At 43.6% G+C, this 16,035-nt stretch overlaps 1 protein-coding gene across 2 annotated transcripts in view; it reads right to left on the bottom strand.

Annotated features, from left to right (window-relative positions):
• LOC117512881 (myelin transcription factor 1-like) overlaps positions 1–16,035 on the bottom strand; it is a 152,801-nt gene that overhangs the window by 105,057 nt on the left and 31,709 nt on the right. For both annotated transcript variants that reach the window (XM_034173119.1, XM_034173118.1), the window contains exon 8: positions 6,152–6,300. In XM_034173119.1, coding sequence (XP_034029010.1) covers positions 6,152–6,300 — 149 coding nt within the window. The remainder of the gene's footprint in view (positions 1–6,151; positions 6,301–16,035) is intronic.

Here is a 16,035-nt window from a genome sequence, read left to right as displayed (position 1 = left end):
GGAGGGTGAGAGACGCTTCAGACACGCCCCCCACAAACCACCCGGAGTATACACAAAACACACAAACAGTATCTTGGCCAGCCAAACCCCCCCCCCCCCCCCAACACATAACAGTCACCACGAAAAGCACCGACAACCTTCCGGCCACAGCTCAAAACAGCCGCCTCAGCAATGGAGGATTTGACCATGTACCACTCTGTTTCGATGTCCCTGATCTCCCTCAGTGTCTGGGAGACGTTTCTTCAGAGGTTCGAGCTGAAGGCTGTCCGGACAGGCTCTTCCACCAAACGTTCCCAGAAAACTCTTACATGTTTAGGTCTTCCAGGTCAGCTTTCTGGCTTACCCTGCCATCTGAGCCAACTCATCACCAGGTGGTGATCATTGGACAGCTCCGCACCTCTCTTCACCCGAGTGTCCAAGACACATGGTTGTAGGTCTGAGGTGATGATTACAGAATCAGTCATCGACCTTTGACCTTGGGTGTTGTGGTACAACGTGTACTTATGAACACCTTTGTGTTCAAACAAGGTGTCTGTTATGGACAGTCCATGACCAGCACAGAAGTCCAACAACAAAACACCACTTGGATTCAGATCAGGGGGGCATTCCTCCCAATCACTCCCCCTCCAGGTTTCTTTATTGTTACCCACGTGAGCACTGAAGCCCCCCAGTAGAACTAAGGAGTCTCCAGGAGGAACCTAGAATCCCACTCAGAATCTCCAAGAAGGCTGGATACTCTGAACTGCTGTTTAGTGCATCTGCACAACCAACAGTCAGCTTCCTCTCTGCAACATGAAGTCAAATAGAGGCTCCAGGGAAAGCTCCAAAATAAGGGCACTCAGTCGGAGACTTGTGAGTATCCTCACACATGCCCAGCACCTCTCACCCTGGACAACTCCAGAAAAAGACAGAGCCCAGCCCATCTTCAGGAGTATGGTTCCACAGCCCATTCTGAGCCCATGCTGTGCTTGGAGATGAGCCCAACTGTTTCTAGTTGGTATTGCTAAACCTTCTGCACAAGCTCAGACTCCTTCCCCACCAGAGCGGTAATGCTCCATGTTCCCAGAGGCAAGTTCCATACGTGAGTGTCAGTCCATCTACGTGTTTGACCCTGTCCACTATCAAAAGAACAGTGCACCAGGCCCTCTACAGACTCCCTGCAGGTGGTGAGCCAACACGGAGAAGACAATGTGTTGTTTATAATGTAGATAATTGGCAAAGCTTCTGGGGAAAACCTGGTCTTGTTAGGAGAGACGGCATCCATCCCACTTTGGATGGAGCAGCTCTCATTTCTAGAAATTTTCTTAAATCCTCCAAACCGTGACTATCCAGGGTTGGGACCAGGAAGCAGACCCTAACCCATCCAAATTGGAAGTCCCAAAAAACAGTTTTATTTGTTGTTATCTATCGTCCTCCTGGTCATTACTGTGAGTTTCTCTGTGAATTTTCAGACCTTTTGTCTGACTTAGTGCTTAGCTCAGATAAGATAATTATAGTGGGCGATTTTAACATCCACACAGATGCTGAGAATGACAGCCTCAACACTGCATTTAATCTATTATTAGACTCAATTGGCTTTGCTCAAAATGTAAATGAGTCCACCCACCACTTTAATCATATCTTAGATCTTGTTCTGACTTATGGTATGGAAATTGAAGACTTAACAGTATTCCCTGAAAACTCCCTTCTGTCTGATCATTTCTTAATAACATTTACATTTACTCTGATGGACTACCCAGCAGTGGGGAATAAGTTTCATTACACTAGAAGTCTTTCAGAAAGCGCTGTAACTAGGTTTAAGGATATGATTCCTTCTTTATGTTCTCTAATGCCATATACCAACACAGTGCAGAGTAGCTACCTAAACTCTGTAAGTGAGATAGAGTATCTCGTCAATAGTTTTACATCCTCATTGAAGACAACTTTGGATGCTGTAGCTCCTCTGAAAAAGAGAGCTTTAAATCAGAAGTGCCTGACTCCGTGGTATAACTCACAAACTTGCAGCTTAAAGCAGATAACCCGTAAGTTGGAGAGGAAATGGCATCTCACTAATTTAGAAGATCTTCACTTAGCCTGGAAAAAGAGTCTGTTGCTCTATAAAAAAAAAAGCCCTCTGTAAAGCTAGGACATCTTACTACTCATCACTAATTGAAGAAAATTGTTGTGTGGGCCGCCAGAAGAGGAGGTACTGCTGGCCCACCACCAGAGGGCGCCCTGCCTGAAGTGCGGGCTTCAGGCACGAGAGGGCGCTGCCGCCATGGACACAGCCCGGGGGTGACAGCTGTCGCTCATTACCTCTTGACAGCTGTCACCCATCTACTCAACATCATCTCACTCCACAAAGACCAGACGTCATCTCCACCTCGTTGCCGAGATATCATACTTCATAGGAGGTAATACTCTCAGCCTTTTTGTGAGATTTGTAACTCTGTTATTGTGAGAATTTGCAGGAGAACCTGTCGTTTGTGAGGAGGCTGTGCAAGACGGCGCTCCTTTTCAGCTGAGACCGCTGCAACATATTGAATGAGAGGTGGAGGTGGCATTCCCACCGTTGTTGTTACTGGGTGTACACACACCCACACTTGACTGTCTTTGTTTTTCGCCAGCAGTACCAGATCCGACAGTCGGGGACGGTGATCACCTGGGAATTCGGGACTTGGCGGCTCCAGTATTCACCAGGTTCTGGGGCGGCGGAAATCATGTGGTTCCGGCTCTTCTTAGGACAGACGTCTTCTATCCTCGAGCCTGCCCACACGTCACCTCTGTGTATTGACTGTAATGATATTCTGTGATTGTCTGTATGTTCGTTGTGCACATTCACAACATTAAATTGTTACTTTTTGGCTCATCTATTGACCGTTCATTTGCGCCCCCTGTTGTGGGTCCGTGTCACTACACTTTCCCAACAAAAATAAGAACAACCCCAGGTTTCTTTTCAGCACTGTAGCCAGGCTGACAGAGTCAGAGCTCTATTGAGCCGAGTATTCCTTTAACTTTAACTAGTAATGACTTCATGACTTTCTTTGCTAATAAAATTTTAACTATTAGAGAAAAAATTACTCATAACCATCCCAAAGACGTATCGTTATCTTTGGCTGCTTTCAGTGATGCCGGTATTTGGTTAGACTCTTTCTCTCAGATTGTTCTGTCTGAGTTATTTTCATTAGTTACTTCATCCAAACCATCAACATGTTTATTAGACCCCATTCCTACCAGGCTGCTCAAGGAAGCCCTACCATTATTTAATGCTTCGATCTTAAATATGATCAATCTATCTTTATTAGTTGGCTATGTACCACAGGCTTTTAAGGTGGCAGTAATTAAACCATTACTTAAAAGGCCATCACTTGACCCAGCTATCTTAGCTAATTAGAGGCCAATCTCCAACCTTCCTTTTCTCTCAAAAATTCTTGAAAGGGTAGTTGTAAAACAGCTAACTGGTCATCTGCAGAGGAATGGTCTATTTGAAGAGTTTCAGTCAGGTTTTAGAAATCATCATAGTACAGAAACAGCATTAGTGAAGGTTACAAATGATCTTCTTATGGCCTCAGACAGTGGACTCATCTCTGTGCTTGTTCTGTTAGACCTCAGTGCTGCTTTTGATACTGTTGACCATAAAATTTTATTACAGAGATTAGAGCATGCCATAGGTATTAAAGGCACTGCACTGCAGTGGTTTGAATCATATTTATCTAATAGATTACAATTTATTCATGTAAATGGGGAATCTTCTTCACAGACTAAGGTTAATTATGGAGTTCCACAAGGTTCTGTGCTAGGACCAATTTTATTCACTTTATACATGCTTCCCTTAGGCAGTATTATTAGACAGCATTGCTTAAATTTTCATTGTTACGCAGATGATACCCAGCTTTATCTATCCATGAAGCCAGAGGACACACACCAATTAGCTAAACTGCAGGATTGTCTTACAGACATAAAGACATGGATGACCTCTAATTTCCTGCTTTTAAACTCAGATAAAACTGAAGTTATTGTACTTGGCCCCACAAATCATAGAAACATGGTGTCTAACCAGATCCTTACTCTGGATGGCATTACCGTGACCTCTAGTAATACCGTGAGAAATCTTGGAGTCATTTTTGATCAGGATATGTCATTCATAGCGCATATTAAACAAATATGTAGGACTGCTTTTTTGCATTTACGCAATATCTCTAAAATTAGAAAGGTCTTGTCTCAGAGTGATACTGAAAAACTAATTCATGCATTTATTTCCTCTAGGCTGGACTATTGTAATTCATTATCAGGTTGTCCTAAAAGTTCCCTGAAAAGCCTTCAGTTAATTCAAAATGCTGCAGCTAGAGTACTAACGGGGACTAGAAGGAGAGAGCATATCTCACCCATATTGGCCTCTCTTCATTGGCTTCCTGTTAATTCTAGAATAGAATTTAAAATTCGTCTTCTTACTTATAAGGTTTTGAATAATCAGGTCCCATCTTATCTTAGGGACCTCATAGTACCATATCACCCCAATAGAGCGCTTCGCTCTCAGACTGCAGGCTTACTTGTAGTTCCTAGGGTTTGTAAGAGTAGAATGGGAGGCAGAGCCTTCAGCTTTCAGGCTCCTCTCCTGTGGAACCAGCTCCCAATTCGGATCAGGGAGACAGACACCCTCTCTACTTTTAAGATTAGGCTTAAAACTTTCCTTTTTGCTAAAGCTTATATTTAGGGCTGGATCAGGTGACCCTGAACCATCCCTTAGTTATGCTGCTATAGACGTAGACTGCTGGGGGCTTCCCATGATGCGCTGAGTGTTTCTTTCTTTCTTTCTCTTTTTGCTCTGTATGCACCACTCTGCATTTAATCATTAGTGATTGATCTCTGCTCCCCTCCACAGCATGTCTTTTTCCTGGTTCTCTCACTCAGCCCCAACCAGTCCCAGCAGAAGACTGCCCCTCCCTGAGCCTGGTTCTGCTGGAGGTTTCTTCCTGTTAAAAGGGAGTTTTTCCTTCCCACTGTCGCCAAGTGCTTGCTCACAGGGGGTCGTTTTGACCGTTGGGGTTTTTACGTAATTATTGTATGGCCTTGCCTTACAATATAAAGCGCCTTGGGGCAACTGTTTGTTGTGATTTGGCGCTATATAAATAAAATTGATTGATTGATTGATTGATTTGGACTGAGCCCGAATGAGTCCCACAGTGGTAGACCTGGCCACCACAATACCCAATGGGCCTGGCCCATTGGGTATTGTGTTTTAATGGGCTATTTCTATTGAGTTAATCTGCCCTTTGAGGGGTCTTGTTTTTCGTCTTGCTCTGTGTCATGCGTCCCCCTTTACCAATGGAAGCACTAGTGGGGGAGCCAGTTCTGACACCAGCCACACTTCCAAGTGGCAGGTTGTACTGGGTTATAGTGTTACACTGTTTCCAGTAGTAAGCAATGGGTATGGAAATTCTAATCATTAATCACCAATAATTTAGAGAACAGTGACATTTTATAGTGTGAAGCTCTAAAGACTTTATGAGTATAGTGATGAACACAGGCCACAGCGTCAGTATGAACAATTTCCCTCCCTCTCACACATTCTACACTATCACCACAGTGGCTGCCCACTACACTGCTCGATTCCACATCCACATTAAGAGTTGGCCCTGCAGACTCTCTAATCACTTGGTCTGTGGCCTGTAGTCATTTCCTAATTCCTCCCTGCCTTTAAAATTCTGTTTCCAGGAAATACGACGGGCCTGTCCTCAGTAGGGTTAAGGCTGTCTGGCAACAGCAAGCTACGGCACCCCCGAAAGAGCACCAGCTATCAACTCAACTAAATCTGTCTTCATTAGCCACCTTTTTAGGGATGTAAGCTAGCTGTAGACCTCATCAGTTCCCAGGGAGAGGATCAGGGAGAATGTGTTGATACCAACACATCTTTCTGGGTAAGGTCACAAGTCCACATGAAGGACATAGAGAGCCTTGTCCATCTTTTTGATCTCAGACCACATCTTAACATCATTTGTGCCAACATGAATAACCACGTTATCATAACTGATATTATGTTCCTGAGTTGGCTGTCTGGCCAAGCCCTGAACAGGAGCAGCCAAAAGAATAAGAATAAGAACTTCTCTACACACTCATTACACATCATTTGCTGTGAACTTGGAATAAAGGTACAGGAAAAGTTGTTGCTTACATGAGAATCTCTTTTTTGCTGTCTTTGGGCTGAAACTTGACCTTGAAGTTGGTGGTTGTGACTTCACCAGGGTATTTCCTATCCTCCATGTTCTCCTGGTCTTCTTCCTCAACATCAGATGACGTGTATGAGGGTGCTGTGTACTCCGTCTGATTAGAGGTCACACAAAACTAGAGTTGGTGTGTTGGTAAGGACAGGTTAATGCAGCAGGACAGATCCTGATAAATCCTGATAATTGATCCTGATAATTCCTTTCTTTTCCACAATGAAAATAAATGCAGTAATCTCTTAGAACAAAATTCATGTTGCAAATTTTGTTTGAGTATTTATGTTTCTCTCCAACTTGTTGTAGCAAAAGCAGAGTGTGGTAGAGTTCTGGACAGTATGGTAAAAATGGCCAGAAAAAAAAACTGTACAGTTTTAATAAGATGTATTCACAACAAATAAAAAATAAATGAAAAGCCCTTTGAATTGATTTGATTTAAATGTGTCCATCTGCTCAATGGAAACTAGGATTAGCACCGAATATCACGGGCCTCAAGACCAACAGGATCTATTACATTCCACAATGGCGCAATGTTGTAGACAGCAAGGCTTTAGTTTTATTGATAACTGGCCCTTGTTCTGGGGTCGCTGTGGCTTGCTGATGCCAGGTGGCCTTCACCCTACTGGAGAAGGTGGCACCATCTTATCTGTGAACATAGATACATTTCTATATTTGAATATTTTTATTGGATTTTTAACATATTCCACACACACACATATATATTATGAAAACATCCAACAACTTCAATACTGTGTACACACACATCAATGATAGTTATAATACATAATATAAAATAAATATATAATAATGATAATCATATATAAAAAATAAATAAGATTAACAAAAATAGCTGCATAAATAATGCAAAATAGCTACAGAAATAAAATAAAATAAAAACCCAAACCATTAAGAATTACAGGGCCATTGTAATTATTTACTCAGCAGGGAGTTTCTCAACATACAGCAGACGTGGCTGTCAGAGCTCTCTAAACTTTCTTTCTGAGCCCTCTAAACTTCCTTTCTGAGCCTTGAGTTATATATCTCAGCTCAGCTGTTCCACGTTGAAATGGGCCACCATGTCCATCACCCATCGCTTGTGGGAAGGGGGTACTGTCTTTTTCCATTTAAGCAGGATATTCCGACGTGCAAGAAATGTAGCAAAGGCCACTGCTGTGGCCTGGGTGGTTGTAATCCTACACTCCACTGGCACCACATAGATAGATTTCTACAGGGAGAGTAACATTAAGACTTTACAGCAGGCCGTGGAGCAGGTGATTCAAGAACCTGCAGGGCCGACTATTAATGTGGGTGTGGAATCCATTAGCCTTGGAAATTAGTACTGAGGAAATTAGTGTAGGAAATCCACTATGGTGACAGAGTAGTTTATATGCCAGGAAGGAAAATTTTTCAAGTTGAGACTGTGGCCTGGGTCCGCAGATGTACCCATAAATAGTGTAGAGGGACATGTTTTGCAAATTTAGTTCCCATTATTACACTAAATAACAGTAAAATTGAGAGTGCCCCACTAGCTAGAGTCAAATATCCCGTGTCTTCTACCTTCAATTTGTGTGGAACTTCATAAACCCAAACTGAATTTAAGCATCTTATACATATTACTCTGGAACCACCCGCAAATCCCAATAGTCAAAATGTCAACTCCAATGAGGTCACCTTCTTCAAAATCACTGCTGATAAACAATCTAATTATGGAACACCACTTAGATATGATTGGTTTATGTGAAGCCTGGCTTAAACCTACTGCTGTCCTCCCCTTAAATGAAGCCTGTCCATCGACATATACATTTAGTCACGTCCCTTGTGATACAAAGCAGGTGGAGGTGTTGGTCTAATTCATAAATCTGGGCAGTGATGGGTACAGCTACCCAAAGAGTTGGCTTCAATAACAGTTAATCCACTAACTGGAAAGTTATCTTTTATAAAGCTAAACCGATAAACCCCTAAAAAAAAATTTCTGTACTGATTTCAGTACACTAGGAGCTACTGACACAACAACAAGCCAGCAGTTCTGTGTCAGTTCAGCTTTCTCTCAGCAAAAGAGACCTAGTGACTATGGAGAAAGAGGAGGGAAAATAAAGAAAATGTCTTTTTACACCATAATGACTCGCCGGCGCAAATCATAAACAGGGATAAAGTTTTAACTTATGGTTACTAATTCCAGACAAGTTATATTATATATACAGTTAAATTAACATCACGTCTGGCTTTCATAAAGTGAAAATATCAGCTATATATTTTAGTTTTTAAACTAATGCACTAATTTTGAAAGTTTTAGTGGTTGGACCACACATGCTGCAGTGCATTATGGGTAATGTTTCACAACAGGACAAATGCATTGAGACGCCTTGATAAGGATGCACTTTAACCGCTGCACACGGACAGCAACATTAAGCTGTTTGTATATTGTGCCTAAAACTCTCGTGAATATATTCTCATTTGTCCTGTCGTGAAACATTACCCATAATGCACTGCAGCAGACTGGCTGAGCTTACTGGCTACTCGAGGTCTAAAATATATTTACTTTGAACATTTGACTCTCTGCTCTGCACAGGATGCTATGAAGCATGAAGGTCAGAAGAATAAAAATAAACCATGCTATGTTGTCACTGTATATAGGCTCCCTGGCCCATACTCTGAATTCTTAGATGAATTTGGTGAGTTTCTTTCTAACTTGGCAACCTGTGCAGATAACATTTTGATTGTTGGTGACTTCAACATTCATACAAATAAGCCTTCTGACCCCCTCTGCAAATCATTTATGGACATTAAGGATGTATTAGAATTTCAGCAATGTGTAGCCCAGACAAATAATCGATGTATTAAAAGGTCCATGGAGTAATAGTTAGTACATAGATGAATTCATAAATATATAAATAGGTTAAAAAGAGTAAATTCATTTATTTTTTTGTTTATTAAAAATGTTCATTCTTAAAATGCAGTTACAAATTTGTTTTAAAAATGTCATCGTATATTTAGATTGATTTGTCGTACCTGTGAGATGTTATTTTCCTACACACAGACTGTCCTTGAACGCCACGCAAGTTTTTTGGAGAGGAGGGAGTAAAAAAAAAAAAGAAAAAAAAGAGAGAGATCCGGTTCGGACAGCCTTTCTTGAAGAGTTTGCTTGTCTTGTAAATATAACAGTTATCTGTGTTGTGGTTTTGTCCCTAAGATAATCCACTTTAAGTATCTATGCTAAAGTTTGTGGTGGAGGACTTTTGAGCTCCTACTCGAAGCTCTTTGAACTGTTTTTTGCCGCTAGCTTCTGGCATAGCAATTAGCCGACGCTAATTAGCTCACTAAAGGACTGCTAAGCTGCCTTTTGCTAAATCAGCAGGACCCGGGAGCTGGTAGAGCATCGTTACCGAACTGGACAATGAGAAACTGGACCCAGAAAGTACTCTGAGCCACCTGCAACTCTCAGAGTGTCTCTGTGAACAGTGGGAGACAAGCACAAGGAGTTCGTGACTGGGCGTGGACCACGCACCCTTCTTACTAAAGGAGCTGTGACTGGTAATGCCGAGCTGTGTTTTCACTTGGACCGAGAACTACACACAGGTTGAATCTGGTGGGATTAACACTTACACAAGGTACCTTAAGTTTATTTTGTTTGCTCTTTGAGTGAAGTGATCTCTAGGTTTTTGGTCTCCACGAACACAAGCATCAATACAGGCCTGCAACGTAGTGTTAACTTGTGGTTTCCCGGCCTTAGCATTAGTTAAGAAACATTGCGTTAAACTAGATTGGACTGTCAACTTTGAGTAACACACTGTGTTGGATTTTTGTGTTTTAGAGGGGAAGAGCCTGCTATTACTTTTTATTTTTTTTAAATCAGAGAACACTTATTTGTCATTTATTATTTTAATAAAAGGGTGGGTTATTGTTCATACGTTATACCTTGTGTCAGGTGTGCCTCATTACGCTCAGATTTGGTGTTTGGTCCTTAATTTTAATACAGTGCAGAGATCCAAAATATTACTTAATCTTTTAAGTAAACATAGAGCAGGACAAACAGAACCCAGAGCCCACTCATTTAATTCATGAGTGTTAGAAGGGCTACATAAAATGGAGGCACTGCTGGGATTTTTGGGTCTTTATAGGCACATTAAAGGGATACTACACTAAATTTTAACGTCACTTAAAAATAAGCAGTTCTGACATTTCTCACTCTAATTGGCTGACTGGACAATGGCAGACCGCACCGAGCTTGCTGCAGAACTGAAGAGGTGGTGCCGGGGTGAAGGTTTGGAAGAAGCTAAGGCCCTCATGGTTATGGTCCCTGAAGATGTGGAGATAGACAAAATAGAGGAAACCCTAGAGACTGTTAAATGTTTGGGTCGAGTCCGTGTCCGAGGCAGAATGTTCCACACCTCCCAAAACTGCATAATGGTTTTGTGTGAATTCAGAGAAGAGTGCACTGACAATGTACCTCCTGAAGTGCTTCATGTGGAAAGTGGGCAACTCTGGCCAGTAATCACACCAAATGAAGTTCCAGTTGTAAGTGACTTTAATATCAAGTTGAAAACCCTGCTCGATGCTGAGGGCAAGACTATGGATGATATTAAAGGCCTATTTCCAGAATCCACTCGCAAGGTCAACTCCACTGAGTCTATCTTGCAAGCGGTTGGCGACTTCTTGGAAAAGACTCGCAAGCCACAGGCAGAAGGTGGTTATCAGCATTTACGCCTGTTCTCAGGGAACCTGCCGATTCCCCCCAATGAGGAACCATTCGACCACTGGTTTGAACAGGCATGGCTCATGGTGGAAGAAAGTGACTGTACAGAGAGGGAGAAAAGGCGCAGGATAATGGAAAGCTTAAAGGGGCCCGCATTGGAAATTGCAAAGTCAGTCAAAGATGCATATCCAGATGCAAACCCCACTGAGTACCTAGAAGCCCTAGAGAGTGCATTTAGCACTGCTGAATCGGGAGATAACCTCTACTTCGCCTTTCGGCTAATGCAGCAACAGCCAGCAGAAAAACTGTCTGATTTCCTAAGACGGCTGGAAAGAGCTCTCAATAAAGTTGTACAGAGAGGAGGATTTTCGGCTGATTGCAAAGACAAAGCTCGTTTGGAACAACTTTTGAGAGGAGCTGTTGTTTCAGATCTCATGCTAATTCAGTTATGCTTACAAGAAAGAAAGGAAAAAACCCCAACTTTCCTACAGCTCCTAAGCGAGGAAGAATATGAAGCTTTAAGGAGAAAGCTTACTACCTCTGTTCACCCAGTACAGACCAAACAATCTGCAGAGGCCAGCCATGCAGAATTACAAAATCTCAAAGCTGAGGTCAAAGAGCTCAAGACCAAGTTGGCTTCCTGCATGATAAGTTCCCAAGATGTAAAAGAGAAAAGTCACTGTGCTCAATCTGTGTCCACAATACAGTCAAGAGAACACCGTGGTGACACTGAGCTTGCAGCATTGAGGAAACAAGTCAAAATACTACAGCAGAAAGTGGCTCAAAGGGACTCTGTTCAAGAAACCTCAGCAAAGCCGACTACAGTCACAGCAGTGGAGGCTAAGCAAAAAACGAATGCTCCCAACCGAAACAGGCAACAGTCAGAAGAGCAGTTCTGCTATCAGTGTGGGGAGAAGGGTCATTTTCTGGCAAAATGTCGCAATCCTGAGAATCAGAACAAAGTAATCAGAAAGCTCATCCAAACAGTAAAGACAATGAAAAGTAACCCAAGTACCGACACTAGTACCTCAGATATCAACTGCCAGGTCAACCACGGTCTGCTGACTTCCCCCACTCCAACAGGAATCCCTGAAGGTCTGTTTGGACCACCCAGTGTCATACCGCTAAAAGTCAATGGATAATCCTGCGATGCCCTATTCGACAGTGGATCTCAGGTCACCATCATCTTTGAGTCGTGGTACAAAAAGCATATATCCTCTGTTCCTGTGCATCCAGTTACTGGTCTCGACCTCTGGGGCTTAAGTGAGTCCAATGTCAGCTACCCCTATCGTGGCTATGTTGTGGTTGATTTTGAGTATCCAGCTGAAGTTACTGCCACCAAACATACAGTAACAGTGCTAGCCCTGATTTGCCCAAGTCCAAAAGAAGAGCAGATTCCGGTTATTGTGGGCACCAACACCAGCCATGTTCGTTGCTTGGTAAAGCAATGCTGGAAAGAGGGCTTTGACATCACTAAAGCTCTTGGTATCCAAGCTGACCATGAACTGAATGCTGCACTCGCAGGCTCTGTTTCTTTAACCTCAACCCATGATGAGGTTGGCCACGTGGTATGGAAAGGTCCGAGCCCTTTGATATTGCCTCCTGGGAAAGACCTGCAAGTTACCTGTAAGGTTGACTTCACACAAACTGTTGACAACAAAATCTTAATGGTTGATTCTTCTCCATTAGCCCCTCTGCCTGGTGATGTGCTACTACAGGCAATGGTGGTGCCCACCAATGCCGTGCAAGTCGTCTACTTCAGGATTCTAGTCCAAAACCAGTCTGCCAAAGAAACCATCATTCCCGTGGGGACAGTCATGGCCCACATGTACCACACTGAAAGTGTTCTCTCAATGCCACTCCACAAAGCTGAAGCCCCCAAGATTGACGGCACTCTTATCAATTTTGGCGACTCTCCTGTGCCGACAGAGTGGAAGGATCGGCTTCGACAAAAGCTAGCTGAACGTTCTCAAGTCCTCTCAGTCAATGAGTGGGATGTTGGCCTTGCCAAAGGGGTAGAGCACAATATCCGTCTGTCTGACCAAAGTCCTTTTCGTCAAAGATCTCGACGGCTGGCTCCTGCAGACATAGAGGATGTGAGAAAGCATCTACAAGATTTGCTGTATGCAGGCATCATCAAGGAATCCCGTAGCCCCTCTGCCTCGCCGATTGTCATAGTTCGTAAGAAAAATGGAACTATAAGAATGTGCATAGACTACAGGTTACTAAACAGCAGGACAGTGCCTGACCAGTACACAACACCCTGCATTGACGAAGCACTTGACTCCTTGTCTGGAAGCAAATGGTTCTCCGTACTGGACTTGCGTAGTGGTTACTACCAGATAGCAATGGCGGAGGAAGACAAGGAGAAAACGGCATTCATTTGCCCGCTTGGTTTTTTCCAATTCGAGAGAATGCCACAGGGAATAACTGGAGCGCCTGCAACGTTCCAAAGGTTAATGGAAAAGACAGTTGGGGACATGAACCTACTTCAGATCCTGGTCTACCTGGATGACCTGATTGTCTTTGGAAAGTCACTGGAGGAACATGAGGAAAGGCTCCTCAAAGCACTGGATCGTCTTGGAGAGGCCGGACTAAAGATCTCCCTGGACAAGTGCCAATTCTGTCAGCCTCAGGTGAAGTACCTCGGACATATTGTGTCTGCCCAGGGCATCTCTCCCGATCCACAGAAAATTGAGGCCGTAACCACTTGGCCTCAGCCCCAAGATCTAAAGACTCTGAGGTCTTTTTTTGGGTTTTTGTGGGTACTACCGAAGGTTTATAGCCAACTATGCCACTATTGTGAGACCACTTACAGAGCTGACTAAAGGCTATGCTCCAACCCAAAAGAGCCAGAAAAAATGCCCAGATCCCACCAAAACTTACTTGAAAGAGTCAGAGCCCTTGGGTGAGCGGTGGGATGACTCCTGCACCCATGCTTTCCACCATATAATCTACTGCTTGACCCATGCACCCGTACTAGCCTTCGCAGATCCTGCCAAGCCATACATCCTTCATGTGGATGCTAGCTTCAAAAGACTTGGCGCAGTCCTTTATCACCAGCAAGAGGATGGCTTAAGGCCAGTTGCGTTTGCTAGTAGGAAACTGAGCCAGTCTGAAAAACGGTACCCCATACATCACCTGGAGTTCCTGTCTCTAAAGTGGGCAGTAGTAGAGCGCTTTCATGATTATCTGTACAGAGCTCGTTTTACGGTACGTACCGATAATAACCCTTTGACGTACGTGCTCTCGACAGCCAGGCTCAACGCAGTGGGGCATAGATGGCTTGCTGCTTTGTCCACGTATGACTTTGATGTCCAGTACAGAGCGGGAAAGCACAACATTGATGGAGACATTCTCTCCAGACGCTTTCCTCAGGCAGACCCAGCCACTGAATGGGAAACCATAACTGAGTCAGCGGTTAAGTCGATCTGTCAAAGAGTCCAGGTGTCTGAAATATCAGATAGTTCCCCTCGGTGTGTCGACCAAATTGGAGCTCCCCCAGATTGTGTTCCAGATCTCTATGCTTTCCCACTGCAAATGGAGCTTCAGTCATTGGAACATGTTTCAAATGTTGATCTGGCAAAGGCTCAACAACAGGATCCAGTAATTGGACCTGCCATCCGAGCACTGCAGCAGAACCAGTGGACAGATACGAGTCCTGAGATATCACACATGAAACGTGAAAAAGACAAACTGACTATGCGAGATGGATTGCTCTATCGTGTCACCAAGCGACCTTGTGATGAAGAGGTAACCCAGCTCCTCCTGCCCAAACAATACAATGGCAGTGTACTAAAATCTGTTCACAATGAGTCAGGACACCTTGGCATTGAAAGAACCATTGACTTAATTCGTAAAAGGTTCTTCTGGCCAAAAATGTCACAAGATGTTGAGCAACACATCAAGAACTGTGGTGAATGTGTCACACGCAAATCTCCCGCCCAGAAAGCTGCACCGCTTCACCAGATTTCCAGTAGTGGTCCTATGGACTTGGTGTGCATCGACTTCCTCTCCATGGAGGCAGATTCAAGAGGCATGGGAAATGTATTGGTAGTCACAGATCATTTTACACGCTATGCCCAGGCGTTCCCAACCAAGAACCAAACTGCTCAAATGGTGGCCAAGACCCTTGCTGATAAATATTTTGTCCACTATGGCCTACCAGCCTGTATCCATTCTGATCAGGGCCGTGATTTCGAAAGTCCCCTGATTAAAGACTTACTCAAGATCATGGGGATAAGGAAGTCGCGGACTACCCCTTATCATCCACAAGGAGACCCGCAGCCTGAGAGGTTCAACTGCACCTTGCTTTCTATGCTGGGCACTCTGAGTGAAGAAAAAAGAGGCAGTGGAGTCAACATGTCCCTTATTTGGTCCATGCCTATAACAGCACAAAATGTGATGCTACTGGTTTCTCACCTTATTTTCTCATGTTTGGCCGAGAAGCAAGGTTGCCAGTAGACTTGTGTTTTGGGACATCCCTTGACACAACTGTGGAGTCATTCTCGTTATGTGTCAAAGTTGAAGGAAGATCTGCATCAAGCCTACAAGTTGGCCTCTGAGATGGCAGACAAAGCTCACTGGAAGAACAAGAACAGTTATGACAAAATAGTTGGTTTCCAGTCCTTAGAAGTTGGTGACAGAGTCTTACGACAGAACTGGGGCCTAAAGGGAAAACACAAGTTGCAACCAAGATGGAGTCCAGTACCTTACAAAGTTGTTGGGAAAATGCCAAACCTTCCTGTCTACCAACTGAAAAAAGAAAGTGGGAGTGGAAAAGTTAAGACAGTCCACAGAGACCATATACTGCCTATTGGACAGCATGTGAAACTGCCAGTCCCCCACAAAGAAAAGAATGGTACAAAGGCTAAGCCCTCAAAGCAATCGACAGTTGTGCTGGAGCCTCAAGATACAGACTCGCCGTCAGAGTATGAGTACTATGAACCTCAAAGACCATATTACACAAGAGAAAGAGTTCAAGAAGTTATAAAGCATGCCCTCAGACCTCAAGAGATACTGCAAGAGACTCTAATCAATGATCAAGAAAGTGACGATGATGAAAGCTCTTCAGATGAAGAAAGTGCAAATGACGAAGCACAACTGGAGGATGTTATGGAGCCTAATTTGGTTAGTGAGCCTGAG

Source organism: Thalassophryne amazonica, chromosome 6, assembly GCF_902500255.1.
Source record: "Thalassophryne amazonica chromosome 6, fThaAma1.1, whole genome shotgun sequence".
Lineage (NCBI taxonomy): Eukaryota > Metazoa > Chordata > Actinopteri > Batrachoidiformes > Batrachoididae > Thalassophryne > Thalassophryne amazonica.
This window is presented reverse-complemented; position numbering and strand designations above follow the sequence as displayed.